Below are 18984 nucleotides of genomic sequence, written 5' to 3'. Positions count from 1 at the left end.
AATAAGTAAAATAAATCGGTGTACGTCAAAATAAACCACATAATTTGTGTAAGTTGTAAATTATAAGCAATACGTATATATATACTGTATTTTAGTATTTATGTACTTTATTCATATTCACTTTAGTTTGTACTGCTATCATAATTTTTGTAACATATTATATATTTTTTTTATTTGTAAATAAACCAAATAGCTAATTATTATATGTGTAATTATTGTATAAGACAATTTCGTAATTGTTGTGTTGTGTTTTGAATTAATCAGTTCAATATACCTCTTCCTGTCTATAGCAGCAGTGGCTCAACCAGGACTTTTTCGAGGGGTGAGGGTGGGGTATCCAAAAACTATATTTACTTCTGTTTTTCCATTCCTTTCCTGAGTATATTATACATTATATTTACATTTTATTGCTTAATAAACACAATTATTTAATATATAAAATTGATATCGTATCAATACATTTTTATGAAAATGTCAGGAAATCTTTATAAAATAAAAATAAACACTAGTTATGACATTAGCTAAGTTATGGTTGGGGGGGGGGGGCTGGACCCAAGGTTTACACTTTACATCTATTAGGTATTTAAATTTCATATATTTCAATAAATATACCTACATTCACTGAATTAGTCATTACTAATTACTAAACGATTAATATGATGTATTGTTGCAGATATTTATATAAATAGAATTTGACTATGAAAAATATGACAATAAAATTATTGATTGAACTTAATCATACTCTTTGTTTAATTTTGTTAATCTTTATTTTTATTAATTAAGTACCTGTGAACTATTATATTATGTTGATAAATTCAAGGAATACCTATGCCTACTTATATTTATTGAAATGCATTAATTTTAAATCATAGATGATTCTTATACATTTTAGTTCCACTTAACATGACAATATTGACAACCCAGCTATAAGCTTATATATCTTAAACATTAAAATGTTTGGCTATTTCTTTACTGCGGTAAAACTATGTCGCAGTGGTGCTGGAGTTTGGATTCGGGATACTGATGAGTTGCAATAATAATATTAATTAAAATATTATATTATTATAATACAATATTTTAATTCGGAACGTAGGTGACTGGCTGTACCTATACCTATATTATAATATGCTCAATGAAAACACGGATAAACGTTTTGTATAATATAACATATAATATGCTTTGATCTATAATTTATGATACGTTTCTACTGAGAAAATTGAACAGTGAACATTGAAATTATATTTTAATGATTTATAATAAAATAATAACGACCGCGGACGATAACTATTATACGGCGGCGGTCGAGAAACAATTGCGCGTAAGTAACAAAACACAACAAAAAATAATATTATATTTCCGGGCCAATCAAACACAAAACACTATTATCAGACGCCTCCTCCGCCGCCGAGCTCCTCTTCGTACTGTTTGCGGAAACAGTCTCCCACTGGGAAGAAGTCCCAACACCGTTGCTGGTACATGTTCCACACATACGTTTCTTGACCGGTATATTCTGTGTCCGGTTTGTTGATCAGATGCATTAGGAAAAACCTGGAAACGACGTGACACGGCGATAAGCGAATTTTCGACGTACAAAAGCGGGAGAAAAAAAATGCGGTTTTCACGGTCAGGCCACATAATATATTATCATGAACCCTCCAAATTTCCGGGAAACCGGTGCAAGGGATGCAAAGGGAACATTTAGTAAAATTCATCTGACCTGACCTAATAACGGACCCTGTTTAAACCGCTGTGGAGGGTCGAAATAATATGCATTGTCTGTGGTCACGGGCACGTGCATATACTCACATGTAGTTGGCGAGGTTGTGTTCTTCTTGTACGTGCGTGTCGAAACCGTGAGGCACTTTGTCGAAATAATCTTTGCCGATGCCGCAAATGAAACAATTGGACTCCATGTCCTCCTTGACACTTTCCAGTTGGTCACGCAGCTCTCCGAACGCGTCAATGATCAAACCTTTAACACGAGTATGTAGGTGATAATATGTATACTGTATGTCTGTATATAGTAAATTTGCACTGAGTGCTGTTAACTGAGTATTCGAGTAGGTATAATATTATAATATGCTATTAAATCGTTAAATTGTTTCAACGACGTGTTCCCATGACGTGATGGATTGATCCTACTTATAAGTTGTAATCTTAGTCCCTAACTTCTAAGTAGGTACCAATTTCCGGACATAAATCACAATTGGGAATGATTTCGTTCTTATTATTGTAATTGTATATCATCTTATAACAAAACGGGCCGTAGGTAGCCCAAAGTACACAGCAGAATAAGTATATTTACAAGAAAAATATGAATTTAAATATTATAAATAGAAATAAAACGACGGGTCCCGGGGTCCTCATTAGCAGTACGCATCATCCTGAACATCGGTGATTTAAGAAGATTATAGAGCATTACCTATTTTTATCTCTCAGTCCAATGCAGGTACCGAGTGAGGTAAATAATGTAAAATAGACCGCAAAACGCATTCACTAGATTTTTTTTCGTTATTTATTCATTATTCATTTATTCACACTACTATTTTGAAACACTAAATGGCGTACGCGGCCGTACCTTGAATGATGGCCAACAGTATAATGATGACGAAGAAAAAGAACGTGATGTCGAACATTATCCTGTAAACTTCGTAGTCGTCGCCGTCGGGTGATCCGATTTCGTCTCCGATACCACCACCGGCCCTCACACCTTTGTACAGGTGGAACACGAAACACTAAAACAAAAAAAAAGCCATGCACGAACCGATGATAATTAATATGCGTTTGTTTGCGTAGGTATACGCTGCATAGCTAGAGTACTATATTAGGTATTATCGTCGATTCGACGTAAATTTTATAAGTAGGTAGGTGTACTTACCGTCAACATGTCGTGACATTTCTTATCCACTTCGTCGTCTTCTTCCTGGACGTAGAACTTCCTGAAGAAGTTAAATGCAATGACCGTGTATATGTATACAATGATCGTCAAGAGCAAGACGGTCAATACCAGCTGTGACAGTGTAAATAAATAATAATTTAGAAGACTATAACAATACGCGACTGACGGGACGAAAGACACGGAGCTGATGACCTGCAGCCATATATGTAAATATAATTATTTCAGGTGTCTATGCTTACCTGTTTTCCGTTATGAGTTACGGACTGTAAGATAGTTCTCAGCGTTTTGAAGCCAACGGCCACGTCCAGTAGATGAGCGGCAAAGAAGAAATTGTTAAAGTTGCCCAGAATCGAAAATGTGAAATACCACAGACTGTACAGGAATGCCTGTAACAAAAATGTCCGTTAGAATATTCCCACCAAAATATTTTAAGCAGCTAAAAATTAATATAACAAATTTAGTTCGAATTGTTACGACGTACGTTGTCTGTTATGGTGACCCCAGCTTTCCAAACTTGATATCTCCAGTCGATATTAATAACGCTGAAACGAGAACACGGCATTTTAATTTTATATTTTCAATTGTTTAAAAAATGCCACGTAATATTGTTTTATGTCTTGGTGCTCTACCTGTTATAAATTATATTTAAAGGTTTCGGTTTCAGACAAATTTCTTTCCGTGATACTATGTAAAGAACACATAACACAAACAAGTTGTTTTTCGTTTAAAGTACGCTCAATTATTCATTGAATCATTTTTGAGGGAGGGGCTCAATAAAAGCAGCGTGATGTGGCCAGTCACCGGATCGGCCACATTAAAATTATATTTTCGTTAATTTTCATTTGAAGTGTATTTTTGTACCAATAGAACATAACAAAGGCAAAAATAGAACATAAGAACCAGAAGTTTATTAGGTATCTAGAAATTCGCTAGACTAAACCGGCGTGAAAAATAATGCACCGGGATGTTTGGACAATATTATTCACATGGTTCATTATCCCGGTGCGGGATAATTTTAAACAAGTCTAGTTAAGCGAATTTGTAGTTTGTTTACTTCCTTTTTTAATATTTAAAACTATCTGAATATTTTTTGAGATAATATAGCTATAATACATTGTGTTCCACGATAAACTTTTGCAGCTGCTAAGATTTAAACCAGGATAATTGTTAGTTGAAAAGCTCAATGTGTAAGTAATTGTAAATTAATTTTTCGAATTTATAAATCCTTTGATATGAAAAACTGGCCAAAATTAACTAGGGGGCTAACTTCACTCTAAATCTCCCACTTTTACCAAATTACACCGGAGAAATTGTAAGTTGTACCTAAAGCTTAATTTGTAAGTTTTTCGGAGGTAAGTTGTGAACGAAATAAACGTCGTGTATGAGCTGTGTAAGTTATACTTTAGCTCCAAGAAACTTACAAATTCCATAAACCAACTTACAATTACTAACAAATTAAGCTAAGTAACTTACAATTTGTCTGTCAAAATTTTGAAAAATTAGGGGGCCAATGTGAAGACAGGGAGTGGGGCACTATGTTAATTTTGGTCATTTATTCAAACAGATAAACTTACAAATTCAAAGGCAAATTATTGTGAAGCGAATCACTTTTAGACACCTTGGTTAATATAGGCAATTGTACAATCTGTACGCCATTGAGAAATTATTTAAATTCTGAATAAGAATTAAATTCTAAAATCATTTTTTTTGTATGCATTTGGTACTCACAAAATCGTTTTAAATACTAGTTTTGACTACCATAATTTAATATTAAAAACTAATAAGCAAATGGTTATTTTAAGAAATACAATTTGTGTGCTAGGTGCCGTAGGTACTGCAGTGTACCAAATACCACCTATACCCTTTCGAATATCATAATTTATACTAAGTATACTAGCTGACACTGCAGTGACATATTTCAGGGGGGGTGCAATAGGGGCATTTCCCCCACCCCTTATCACCGAGACTTGTTTTTTTTTACTGTTTTGTGAACGCTGTAATTATAAGTTAAATTCCATTTTTATGAGATTTTCGTATTTTGCCCCCACCCCCCCTGAAATATTATCTCAAATATTACTGGGCTGACTGCAATCAATTTTTTTTACTTCCGCAAAGTTTGTTTGTTTTTATTTTACTATTCTACTGGTGCTAACTATAACTGTGGATATATAATTACATATTAAATATCCCAACGGTTTAATACTGGTGAAAATCAGATATATCTTTCTCAGATTCTACTTACAAATTTATTAAGCCGGTCCGTTCTTCATTTTCCTGAGTGCTAAACGATGTCTTCTCCATGCCCAACAAATTGCTTATGGAATCAAAATCGTACGTCTCGCTATACTTTTGACGAACTTTTTTCTTCGCAAACTTGTCCCAATAATTCACCGGAAACGATCTAATGACAATAAAATAAGTAATAATACCGTACAGGGCGAACACCTTTAGTATGTATGTATGTATGTATGTATGTAGGTATGTATGTATGTATGTATGTATGTATGTATGTATGTTGTATGTATGTATGTATGTATGTATGTATGTATGTATGTATGTAAGTCTGTCTGTATGTCGGTACACATAGGTCATATGTGCGAATAGGGGGGGGGGCTTTAGGGTCTAAGCCCTACTAAAAATATCGATAGCCCCCCAAACATTTCCTACATTTTGTTTTAAGCTTATTCAATATTATCAAAGTAAGGCTTTAGCCTCCACAAATCCCAAACGCTATTTGCACCTATGATATTTAGCCTATGTCATAGACACTGATACACTTTCACCGTGTATGAAGGACTATTACGGACGTCACACGAAAATATCGCAATAGGTACATACTTAGCGGAAATCACCAACTTGTCCCAATGCGATTTTATGTCATCGTCTTCCGGCTGTTCAACAATGTACAGACCGTCGAATTCTAATCTCCTGGCGATTTCCTTTTCCCGTTTGAATATGGCCAATGGAACTTTCAGATGGTAATATGCTATCAACATGGCCAACGATGCTAGAGAGTGGAGCAAAGCCGCAAGCCGCATAACGTGTGCCATGTAAAAGAAGTCCTCGTTGACGTGCACAAGTTCCAATACTCCTTCGTCGTCAGCTATTTCGGTGCTATTTGAGTCGTCCATGTCGTCATTGCTGATGCCAGCCGAACCCAGTGCGAACTCTTTGACGTCCCCGTCGTCAGATAAATCATCGGCCAGAGTTGTCACCTGTGTCGAAATGAAACGAAAATAGATTTTTTTTCCTTTGAAAACAACCGATCTGACATTAAAATATAATAGACAGTATCTTGTAAGTACCTTGTAAAACAACAGTATGAAATTAATGCAGAAAGCTAATACTAGTGCGACGTATTTTAAATTATAAAAGTTTCTTGCCAAAAAACTCAATGCACGGTGCGTGTATGCGTTGATATCGATCTAAAATACGGAAAAACAAATTATTGGCATTGTGAAGTAATATAAGATAAAATATTAATCTTACGATCGCGTTAAAATTGTTTTAAGTTAAGTAAGTTCCTCATGGTGGTAAAATTAGTGTGGGGGTAAGGGTGATATTATATATTCCCATGAAGTTTTTTTTAAATATTTAGAATAGTATGTGTAGGTTATTAGGTTACTAGTAGGTACCTATTATTGATATTTTTATAAAGAAACTAATATAAATAACAATAATAATAATAACTTATTTTAAATAAAAATGATGTGATAAAATATATTTAAATATCTATCCAAAATTTTTGATATCAAAATAATTTTTTCTTTCGATTACAAAAAATATTGAACTCTGGTAGAGTCGCACAGAGGTACCTTATGGCTTATTTATTAAATATGATTTAAGCTAAATGGAGATATTTGTATTAATGAAATAAGACGAATAAACTATATCTAACTTTTTAGGTTTTTTCTAATTACTTTTATAGTTAAATTAAAAATATAATAATTAAAATGTTAATTTACAACTTTAATATCTATAACTTCTATAATTATGATGTTATTCTATAATCGTCACGATAACTTGGCTACAATAGTAGTTTATCACGAGGCTGCAGATATAACCCCAGTCTCCAAGTGAAGTACCTATTAGATAAACTACAGGGAAAATAATGAATTTGCTAATTTATGTACAGTTGTTACCTATCTATCAATTCATTTTTAGTTTATGTTTTTAATTAATTCATTGATCTATAATCTTTAAATTATGTTTTTAATTATCAAAGTGTATATAAAAAATTAGCCTCATCCCAACCGGACAAAACCAAATTAGCCTCACGGCCTAGTTTTGATCAATGGGAAGTTTTATACGCCAGTTGATATAGTATAGATACCGTAGAAAATGCACTAGGATTTTCGACAGAGTTCTTTTGTTTGATTTCTGCTTCTACTGCTGCCATAACGGCCTGTTGTTGAGCCAAAACTTCAGGGCCGGCAATAGAATCTTTTCTAGCCGACTCGCCTCTGTAAATCAAAACAAACAAACAGTTGTATAGAAATAAATTGAAATTCATTAAACAAACAAACTAAATAATTTTAGGTACTACAAAATTAAAAAATAATATTATGCACAGGTATAGGTACTAAGCAATTTGTTTCACATTTTTGTTGTAATAAATATTTGAAAAATTGCTTATGGATACTTGTGTTACAATAGTACCTAGTCTACAATTAATATTGAAAATAAAAAATAAAAATTTAGCTAAATTATATGGGAAAAATCAAAATAGCCAATTTGTTGATCTAATTTTTAGAAAAATGTTGATGGTTAAAACGTTTATCTAAGTCATATAGGTAGTTTGTATTTTTAAAATTTATTTAAAATATCATATTTTTTGGAGTTAATTAATTTGAAACATAATAACTTTTTTCAATATTTTTAAAGTATAATATTGAAACACGTGGAGCCACTAATATACTATAATTACAATTAAGAAATATATAGAGATGGCACTCAGTTTACTGGTTGTTCAGAAAAAATGTTTAAATCATTTCTCGGGGATGTAAAAGATACGTATACACATAGCTTACACACTATTAATTAAAAAATTGGTAAAGTATAGAAATACTGGATCACAAAAGTATGACAATTCTCATTTGTATATACCATATCATTAAACCTACAAAAATTACGGTAAATAAAATATTTACAATGGATAGCACGTTGTACGAGTGCTAAATAATATTAGGTACTTTACTATGGACTCACACTAATAGATCAACAAACGACGCTTGTTGTTCCGAGCCATCCACGCCATCTTCTTTTTCGTGGTTTTCCGCCGATGTTTCGTCTTTATCGTCACCAACAGAGTTTGATTTTAAATGTTTTGAATCAGGAGAACCAGAATTTTTTCTCCTACGATAAAATTATATACATTTATTGTTAAACTAATAGGTATACAAAACGAAAACGTGCACAGGCGGAAATTCATTAAAATTTCAGGAGGGGGGGGGGTCAACATTATTAACATCAATGTTAGCGGGGGGAGGGCTTCGATCCTACAAAATAAAAATATGAGGGGGTTTGACGGGCCTTTTTGGGGGATGGGTTAAGCCTCTCAAACCCCTTCCCCCATCGATTTCCGCCAATAAAAATGTGACTAGATGAATACACACATATTATTGCCATCTGTAAGTGTTGACGGTGGTTCGTCCATTCCCGAAGATGGTAATGCAGGCAGCATTCTGAACGATCCGCTCTTTTCTTCTACAACTTCGACAGTTGTTTCTTCAGATTGCGTGCCACTCATTAATTGCATGAGAATACGAGATATATACCTGAATGTAAGTAATTATAATGTTATACATAATATTGGAAATTTGGAAAGTCAGTAGCACTGATCTAAAATGTTGTTTATTGCTGTTTTTTAAAACATAATATATTACCAATGGCCACCCTTTTACCATAATATTTTACAAGCAAACAAAAAATGATTTAATTTATTTTTGTTCTAATAAAGTGCTTTTTCAGTATTCAAAATTAGCTAAGTATTAATGATATTGAAAAAACTATTTTTTAAATCAGTTGAGTTTTGAATAAATAAGAATAATTTGTAGTTTAACAAATACAACAAATCGTAAAGTATTACGGTGAGATTAATTACCCTCTACCTATACCTATTATAGGTATTGAAATGTGTGAACACTATAATATTTTACAATTTATTATATTTCTGAAGTTGTATTCAAAATAGTTTTTACAAATACATTTTTAAAAATCGAAAGTATTTTTTTAAATGTTTTTGTTGTGTATTATGTAAAATAGTGACCATAGTTATATATGATAGGTACACTAAAATGTTCACATTAGATTTTGAATTAGGGCTACTGTCTTTAAAATTAATTAATATACTGTTGGTAGGTAAAATATCTATAATATAGGACATAAGGTACACGGGATTACAAAATAGTACAATCAATTATACTAAGGTATAACGCCGTGATCGTTTAATACATATTATTTCGTTATTCGTAATTCTGTTTGTTTTTATTGAAAAAAAATAGTTGTCATTCATTAAAATGTAATTAACGTAAATAATTAATCATAAACTACGTTGAAAATCGAGATTAAATATTAGGTTTATTAAAATTATTCGATATCAAAACAAATAATATTAAATTAATGGGAGAGCTTGCAATAAGAAATTTAATTAACGTGTTTGTATAATTATTTTTTTAAGATGACGCTATAGGCACTTCTGAATTTTATTGTCATCACTCATCATCTTACAAAATATGCGTATAATATAGAAAATCCGAGTGCAGAACTCATTTATTGTTGTTTAGTTTCAATATTATAGTGAAATGTTCTATTATCAATTTTAATGAAGGCATTTCGTTCGATTCTGTAGTTGATAGTTTGATTTTAAAATGTGTTATACGTAAAATAATATAATTTACATTTTAAAAATATAATCATAATTCATAACTTACTTAAAATTTAAATTTAAATAAAAGTCTTCAACATGACCTACGTTAAAATAAACGACAGAAAATAAATTCAGCCGAACAACAGTTTTCTATGTTGTGACTTGTGAGAATACTTGTGAAGAATAACTTGTGACAATACATGCAAGTATCCTTTTAATATTTTAATTAAATAATGTTACATAAAATATAACAAACCTTAATACGTAAACTCCACTATATCCAGTGTAGAATATTAAATAAAACCATAGTTTGAAAAATGAAGTGATCAATTCAATGACACTCATTTGTTGAATTTCATTGATTTTGTTTTTAATGTTTGTGGGCGACAACACGAAGAACAGTAGGTGGAATCCATATTTGATGGCCTGTATGCCTCTTCGAATGGGATCTTTTGCCGTCCTTAAAACACAGGTGAAAGTTGTTAATCAATAAAAGTACAAATATAGATTTTATAAATGGAAAATCTAGATAAGAAAAAAATTAGACGTTTTTGTATCATTCGGTTATAATTTTAAAAAAACTTTTTATTTCTAAATAGTTGTTAAAATCAATATTGTTTTAATTTTTTTTACATTCCATAATATAAATGTTATAGGTACTTATACTAAACAGTAAGTGGTAACATACTATTTGTATACTAAAGTATTAATTACGCCACTATACATAGTTCTACAATAGTACAAAACAACTACCTACTGTCTAACAAAAATGATACCAACTTTTATTTTATTTTAATATACATACCTACCTATACAAATAATATACAATCTTAAATCTACATTTTACATACAAAATATCACAGTACCTACATATACAACCTACACATGTTGTAGTGTTTTATTTCTCAATCTGGTACACATACATTTTTCTCTTTCCACCTTTTTCTCTGGAGAAAAAATTGTTTGGGACGCAATCAGTTTTTTAACAATAAATTTACTATCAATTTTTTTTTCAAATCGAATTAATTACCTATCAATTTTATTGTGAATGTGAACGTAAAATTTAAAGTTACCTACTTACCTATATAGCCTATAAAATAATATACGGCAACTGAGAAAATATTAGGTATTTGTCGGTTTATGCAACTACAACATGCGTTTTTAAACCATCTTACTTGTTCTCTTCGTCGTCTGCCATATATGTGTACGCTGTTTTTCTAGATTTTCCACCACCTATACCGGATCCATCATCAACTGCCATAAGACCACTGGCGTGTTGCATTTCAAATATAGCATCTTCGCAGAAATTAACAAATGCTTCTAATTTCTCTTTATCACCACCTTCAGTGACGATCGAATAAAAGAACGCACGTTTCGATTCCTAAATTACATTACGTAGGTACGTATATATTATATAAGTACGGTATATAAATATAGTGTGATAATTGTTACGAAACGAATTCAAATTCGCTAATTTTTTAACTCAAACTATATTATACCTACCCTAATTTGTGGTTTTAACCACTGTTCGATGTTTGATTCTTTAATTTCAAAGTACACCCGTTCTATGCGTTTACTTCCACCGAGAATTTCAATTCTTCCAAGGAATGGTTGGAAATAGTTCAAAACACTGCTAGCTGTTTCTAGGAATCTCGTTAATCTAAATAATTCACGAATCACAAAATGTAGTTAAAAAAATTCTTTGAACCAAAACTTAAACTAAAATGTATATTAGATATCGCGATACTATAGAAATTATTATAAATTACCTAGGTTCATTTGGCATGTGTTCCGATAGGTTAGTCAACAATACGGCAAGATTGAAACCAATTTCTTTGGATGGCTCGTGGAATTGATCTGTGAAGCCAATGTAATCAATTTTTCCATCGTGATTAGATTCACAACATTGTAACATAAATTCAATTTCCTCTCTGAAAATTGTAAAATGTATAAATGTTCATCGTGAAATAACTTTTTTATAATATTGATAAATTGTATTTATTTTTTTAAATGGCAAGACGTACGCAGTATAACTTTTTTGTTGTTCCATTTTTTCTTTAAAATCTTTTGGATGTACCCAACCATCGTTGTTGGGGTCAATTTCCTATAAAATATAACAAAGACTAGTAAGAAAAATATTATCGATGTAATTTGTTTTCGCACAATAGACGTCAGTAAGATCAACATCAACTACGTTAATCAGACCAAATAAAATCTATTATAATTGTATAGTTATAATTTTAATAATCAGTATTATATTGAGTTTTATTACATTACCGTAAAGCTTGCTGAGCTCGTTAAATCTTTAAGTTTCAGGAACATGTCAAAATATTTCAATATCAACTAGAGTTAAAAATAAAAGTATAATTAGTTATTTTGAATTCAACTTTTATACGAAAAATATGTACCTCGACATTTGACGCCGATTCTACTAAAGTGTCAACCATTTGTTTACCAATTGTTCCATTAACAACGTTACCTGTACAATTAACATTTGTTTTTATAGTTGAATAGATAAAATGTATGATAAGTAACACATAGAATTAATTAATTGATTCCATATTATACAACTTCAATGATTTTAATATGTACATATCTATCATATTATATTTATATCGTATATTCGTATCATAATCATAATATTATATTATATGTCATGAGAAATATGTATTTAGACATGTGTCTATGTACCTTATATCATTATAATACCTATTACCTATTCTCTCAGAATAGTCATCAAATCTGATATTGAAATATATTAATCAAAATTTTGTTTTAACAAAGTAATATCACAACAGAAGGCTATACCTATCTAGTCCAGTTTAACTCATTAATTTGCAAATTGTTATTAATTGTATTAATTGTTTAGAATATTTTGTATAATAGTATGTAATACAGTGCACATAGTTTTTGTATTTTATTTTTTCTTGACCATACAACATTTTTAGATCGGTAGATATAATAATAATTAGAGAAAACGGTAAAAATAACGCATGTCCTCATAATATGTTCCATTGTGAAGTTAATATTATAAAGTTATTTTAACATAATATACTTTAAGTACATATTAAATAACAAAATATTTTGTTAATTAAATAAGGTGTAAAGTTTAAGTTTTCTTTTAATAAAATACATTTTTATTAACCTAGTATTGGACTTCAGTCATAAAAACGAAATCTAACTTTCTTTCATTTCCGAATATAAGTACATATTATTATCCTATAAAGTAAATCAGACATGTGTTTTTTATCCTTTTTTTATTACCTTCTAACATAGACAGCATCATCGTAATCATATCTTTTTGTAAATTCAAAAGTTCTTTCAACAAATCTACTTGACTAGAATGTTTCGATAATTTATCCTGCATGTGCGAAAACAAAAACAAAAACCCTCCAACGGCATCCCATAACCTGGAATGAGCTAGGGCCTGTTGATTTTGAGTACACGGTCCTTGAATTACTTCAGATAGAGTATTAAAAACTTGGCTGGCGACACCGATTGCTTTGAAGAAATTTGCTTTTCCTGCTGGATCGATTAGCTCTTTGCTTGAATAATGCCAATAAAAATCCATTATAGATTCCTGAAATCATGACCGGTCATAGATTAGGTTAGCATTGATATTTATTTAAATTTTAATACGGATTTATACCTGAAGTCTAAGTAAATAATCCACCGTACAAATTACAACATTTACAGTCGTAGTATTTCCTGCTTGTGTTCTTAAATAATTTTGCCATTCTAAAAAAAACATTTTGTAAACATTTAAGAATAACTTAAAAAAAAAATAAAAAAAAATTATTTCATACCTAAATTATGGCCTTCGCAAGTTAATTGAATAAATCTGAATAGAGTACAAGTGAACTCGGCATCGTGCATATTTTTTTCACCAGCAGCGCCTTCCGATCCTACTCCCAATCCCTCAGCTTTGGTATTTCTTTCAAAAGCGTCCAAATCAAGAACGCTAAAAAATAAAAGTAAAACTCGTGAATGGATCATTATATAATTGTTTTTTTATTTCAAATAGTAGTACCTGCAAGAGTTCATTAAACCAGCAACTGAAGTAAAAAATCCAACATCTTTTTTTTCTTTTAAATGATTTAACATACCCTATTATAAAGTACTTTTATTATTAAACGTTAAATATTTAAGATAAATATTTTATATTTAAAAAATGTTTTTGTAATATCAACAATGTATGATAGTTAATGAACATATTATAATTGATAAGAAAAATTCATTATGATTCTCAATTATAATTACCATTTGAATTTCTAAATTACCACCACGGAGAACGGCGATTCCCAATTGAAGCGTTTTCATAACCATTTCGCTAGGTATACCTTTGCAGGCTGATATGTGCAACAAAACCATTTCTGCGACACCACGGTTGGCCAATCGAGCTTGGTGAAACAACAGTTTTTGTTTTTCCATTTCTTGTTCCTATGTGTAATATTATATTGAAGACATTAGATATTAGGTAGGTAACATTAAGTTAACAACACAATTAGTATAGCTTCTTTACATGGATAGAAGCGCCGCCTTCTTCTTCTCCGTTACCAGTTGAACCTTCTTCTTCGTTATTGCCTTCTTCTTCTTCTTCACCACAAGACCTACAGGGAAATTTTATATTATTCGACGTGATTAAGTAAAAAATATGTGTGATCAGTTAAAGCTGTGATAAAAATACTATTACACATTATTTGCTTAAAATTAAATTGAGTTTTAGACCATTTATTTTAAAGCAAATATAATTAATAAAATAAAACAATATCTGTACGGCTATACGAGATTTTTCTTTTCAGTAAAACGTGAAGCTAAACACATAAAATATATTATTTAACTTAAATCGTATATATAGGTATACATTTTAACATTGTAATGTTTATTATAATTTATAACGTTTAACTATCAATTATTATACTAATTTTGTAGTTCTACCAGACATGTCTTTAAATAGAACTACTACAAAATTATAAGTATACTTACTTAGCTAAAATATCCGCATAAGACATATAAAGAGGGTCCTCTTGTAAAGCACCGCTTCTCTCGGTCATGGCTCCTCGGCAAAAAGTAGTAACCATTTGATTTAGCGGATCTGCCATTCCTTCTTCTTCTTCCTTGTCACGTTTCTTAAGTTCCGCCTCTTCAAATGATTGCTAAAATAAAACGAATTATATTTTATAGTTTTGTGACATGTGATACCAAAATATATTGATTAGAACTGAAACTAACTGTGAGATCTTCAATCATGACTTCTTGTCCAATATTTTCATCTTGAAGCCAAAGTTCGTAAAATGAACGAACGAATATATTTACTGCACGGTGTCTAAAATGTTTAAATGACCAAAGTTGTATTTTAAAGGAATTTTAATAATTACAGTAGTTCAAGTAAGTTAACAGCATTATTAATTAGGTAATTATTTGTGAAATTGTATGAAGCAAATTTAATAAAAAAAAAAACATAATATATACATTCATATTTTATGATTTATTGATATTATTATTATTGTATACAGTAGATTCTTTATAACCCTGTATTGAAGAATTTTTCATCACCCTTGAAGTTTTCATTATGCTATAGGTGTAGACGTGTAGTATAAATATATATATGTATATATATCTTGATTATATCAAATTTGATCAAAACCTTAGATTTATACTAGGTTCATTTTGTGCTCCCGTTGATTTTTTGATTATTATGATAATCTACTGTATACCTGTTGTACATACATGCATATAGTATCAATTACGATTATAGTGCATCTATGAACTATAATATATCTATGATAGGTAATTAAAAAATAAACACACAAAATAATTTTGGTAAACCGAAGCTAATAATTAATAACTTACACAGCAGAGACATTGAGTATTTAATTAAAATCAAGCGAGTGTTAGAGGTACCTTTTTATGCAGTATATTGGAGTCATTCTAAGGCAGGCTATAGCGGCTCTTTTTCTGGCAACCGATAATATCGTTCTCCATCCCAGCCGATGCAATTGGTTATTATTGTGGGACAACTACATATTTCATACAATTTCAAAAAAATAAGGTTAGGTACACACACTTAGGTATATGATAAAACGACGTCACGGCTTAATATTTATTATTATAGTACCGTAGCCAGGATTATATTTAGAGGAGAAACGAAGTGGCATTTGAATTTATTTTAACTAGGTATCTAGGTACTATGTAATATACTAATATCTGTTCTACATGCATATAATACTGTAGTATAATTATAATGATATATTACATATATCCGATATGTTATACCGATATGTTATGTGAATTAAATTATAATATTATATAAATTCAGAATTTATATAATATTACAATGCTTATATTTGGGGTACCTATATATTATGAGGATACGTGCAACTGGCTACGACACTAGCTGATTGTTTATATCACTAGACATATAAGGATAATAATTGACAACACCAGGTAGGTAGTAGCTAATAGATATAGGTGAGTAGGTTTAGGTAGGTACCTTCAATAAAACAGTACAGCACATGACTAGAGGCAAAAAGACGTGACACATTTTAAATATAACATACGAGTACGCATCTTAACATACACTAATTTTATAAATATAATATATATATATAGGTAGGTAGTATTAATAATAATCAATAATCACTGTAAATGACATAGGACAGTATCCAAAGAATTAGTAAATTACTTAATATAAAATATATTTTTATATAATATACTTGTTTATTTGAACGGGCGATTAATTTATTAAGCTGCAAAGCAAACGAAAAAACCGATATTATTATTAATTGTGTACAAAAAATATAACACAAAATCATTATAATTAATTATAGGAAAGCTGTAAAAAAAATAGGCTCTATAAAATACACAACGGATGAATTATATAATATTAAAAGCCTCTAAAAGACCTGGTCAAAGCGTGGAGTGAGAGTTGTCGGAAACAAGCAATTACGGCTCTCTTACGTTGCGTCGATACAACTGATCGATAAATCGCCTTGCTTTGAAGCTGAGGATGATCAATCTAGCAAAACAAAAAAAAAACATACTAACTAGGTTATTGCGTTGAGCTACTTCACTTTGAATCTACCTAGACATCAGTTTATAGATTATAAAAATTAATTCGCAATTAAGTTTAACAAAATAAAATGCATAGACATGCGTGTATCTACATACATAATTAAATAATTTATTTTATTTAAGATTATACTATATCATATTATTAAAAGGAGATGAAAATGTTGAAAACTATCTTATATAGATACATTTGTCAATGGATATAAGTCATGTAACTATTAAGTTGTGTGCCTACTCTGTAACTAATACCTATTCGTTAGAGTAGGTTAACAATGTTAAATTATAATATTATATAATATGCCAATACTTACTAAATCTATGAATTAATGCGGTTAAATTATTATGAATTATAATTTAAGAGGATTCCACTCAGTTATTTTCTATCCTTGTCTAATACACGCACCTTGTAGAATTTAGACGTGTTCTTTTTCAAACATACTAATTGATGTAATGCAGCAATAAAAGTTCTAAAAACATGTTTGTATTTGTTGTAAAGTCTGCTTGAGATTGGCTTTCCCACATTTTTGATTTCTTAATTTAAACTTCTCCAAAAATTGAATTATGACAATTTTTTTATATAACATTTTTAGAATTTAGGGGATAACGGAGGGGATAATATTAAAAATGGGAAGACAATTTAAAGTAGATTTGACAAAAATTTAAATCTGTTTTTGGAACTTTTATCGCTGCATTAGATTAATTGGTATGTTTGGAAAGAACACGTCTAAAATCCTATGTCGTGCGTGTGTTAGACAAGGATAGAAAATCACCGGGTGGAATCCCCTTAATAAAAAAAAACAATTTTATCTAAGTATATTATGTGGATAATTAGTTTTAATTTTAATTTGCAAGTTTAAAAGTTTGTATATTGCTATTAATCACAACAGGGACTGGAACTGAACCTACAAGAACCGGAACCGGAACCGAAACCTTTATTTTAATAAATAAAGTAGGGTCCCGAACTGGAATTTTTAAATTAAATAGGTTATTTTAATTTTTAATTAAACCCACATTTTGAATACCTAGGTAGGTATTTAAAATTATTATACTTTTTAGTAACTAAATTATCTGGAACCGGCACTGAAATTATTTGGAACCTAACTGGAACAGTTATTTTATTTTTGGAGAATCAGTACCGGAACCAATACCGATAATTTCAAAAGGTTCCAGTCCCTGGATCACAATAATGTAATGATTATTGTATTTGATTATTAATTTATTCCAATATAATATTGTATTGTGTATTTATGTATAAAATTAAATATATGTATATATATATGTTAGCAAGTACATAATACATTCATACTGCATATAAATAGTATATTATATGATAAAAAGTAAAAATATGTAAAACTACACTTTGAATAAGGTAATTATATATTTATATGTTAAGATGCTATGTTGTATCAGGTTAGCAGATGATTGAGCCTCTATATTCTACAATGACTAACACTATTTAAATATTAAAATATTAATTTTAATTATTCTCTTTAATATCATCTGGCGAATGACAGCTGAATTTGAACATTACTCCAAATCTATACTACCTATTACAATAACACCGATAAACATTATATTCAAGTATTCATTTCATTACTGATTAAATGCAACAATTGCATGGCTTATATTATTATTACATAATACTTTAAAAAGTAATTTTCGTAACTGTAATTACTGTTCGTAAATCGTAATAGGTACAGCGAGTAAATACTGTATACTAAAAATCGTACTAATTCTACGATATTTGTTAGTGATTATTATTTGTTAGTATTTTTTTTTATCTCACCAAATTGTGTTGTATTCAACATTATAACCTGAGCAGTTATTTCAGTTAATATGAAAAATAATAAATGTGTATATGTACGGTAAATATTTGAGTGTGACTGGCAAATTTCTGACAAGAGACAAGCTCTATGATACCACTAAATGATGCTCAGTAAATTTAAAATTCATCTAAAATGGTGTGGATACCAAGTAGAAAAAAAAGAAATTGAGCCACAACAAACAAATACAGATAATTCATATGAATTTCGATAACTTTTTGCTCCTTTGATTCGTATTATATAGTTTAGATAGATTGAATAAAAATTAGGCTGAATTATATATAGAATAGTACATCATAAATATTATTATTGACAGACATTCT

The 18984-nt window shown here is 30.0% G+C and overlaps 1 protein-coding gene across 1 annotated transcript in view; it reads right to left on the bottom strand.

The window, feature by feature from the left end:
• Positions 1-1385: 1385 nt before the first annotated feature.
• LOC100167965 (ryanodine receptor) overlaps positions 1386-18984 on the bottom strand; it is a 57289-nt gene continuing 39690 nt past the window's right edge. Inside the window, exons 71-98 of the mRNA XM_016806461.1 lie at positions 16673-16785; positions 15000-15093; positions 14754-14923; positions 14290-14377; positions 14028-14207; positions 13798-13874; positions 13574-13728; positions 13417-13505; positions 13032-13347; positions 12176-12246; positions 12045-12110; positions 11792-11871; positions 11537-11698; positions 11271-11427; positions 10943-11148; positions 10024-10227; positions 8515-8676; positions 8108-8254; positions 7233-7362; positions 6205-6324; positions 5738-6114; positions 5142-5300; positions 3381-3441; positions 3139-3285; positions 2879-3010; positions 2579-2735; positions 1807-1972; positions 1386-1548 (exon numbers count right to left, since the gene is read on the bottom strand). Coding sequence (XP_016661950.1) covers positions 1386-1548; positions 1807-1972; positions 2579-2735; positions 2879-3010; positions 3139-3285; positions 3381-3441; positions 5142-5300; positions 5738-6114; positions 6205-6324; positions 7233-7362; positions 8108-8254; positions 8515-8676; positions 10024-10227; positions 10943-11148; positions 11271-11427; positions 11537-11698; positions 11792-11871; positions 12045-12110; positions 12176-12246; positions 13032-13347; positions 13417-13505; positions 13574-13728; positions 13798-13874; positions 14028-14207; positions 14290-14377; positions 14754-14923; positions 15000-15093; positions 16673-16785 — 4149 coding nt within the window. The remainder of the gene's footprint in view (positions 1549-1806; positions 1973-2578; positions 2736-2878; positions 3011-3138; positions 3286-3380; positions 3442-5141; positions 5301-5737; positions 6115-6204; positions 6325-7232; positions 7363-8107; positions 8255-8514; positions 8677-10023; positions 10228-10942; positions 11149-11270; positions 11428-11536; positions 11699-11791; positions 11872-12044; positions 12111-12175; positions 12247-13031; positions 13348-13416; positions 13506-13573; positions 13729-13797; positions 13875-14027; positions 14208-14289; positions 14378-14753; positions 14924-14999; positions 15094-16672; positions 16786-18984) is intronic.

Source organism: Acyrthosiphon pisum, chromosome X, assembly GCF_005508785.2.
Source record: "Acyrthosiphon pisum isolate AL4f chromosome X, pea_aphid_22Mar2018_4r6ur, whole genome shotgun sequence".
NCBI lineage: Eukaryota > Metazoa > Arthropoda > Insecta > Hemiptera > Aphididae > Acyrthosiphon > Acyrthosiphon pisum.
The sequence above is the reverse complement of the archived record's forward strand: the minus strand, read 5'-3'. Positions and strand labels throughout refer to the sequence as shown.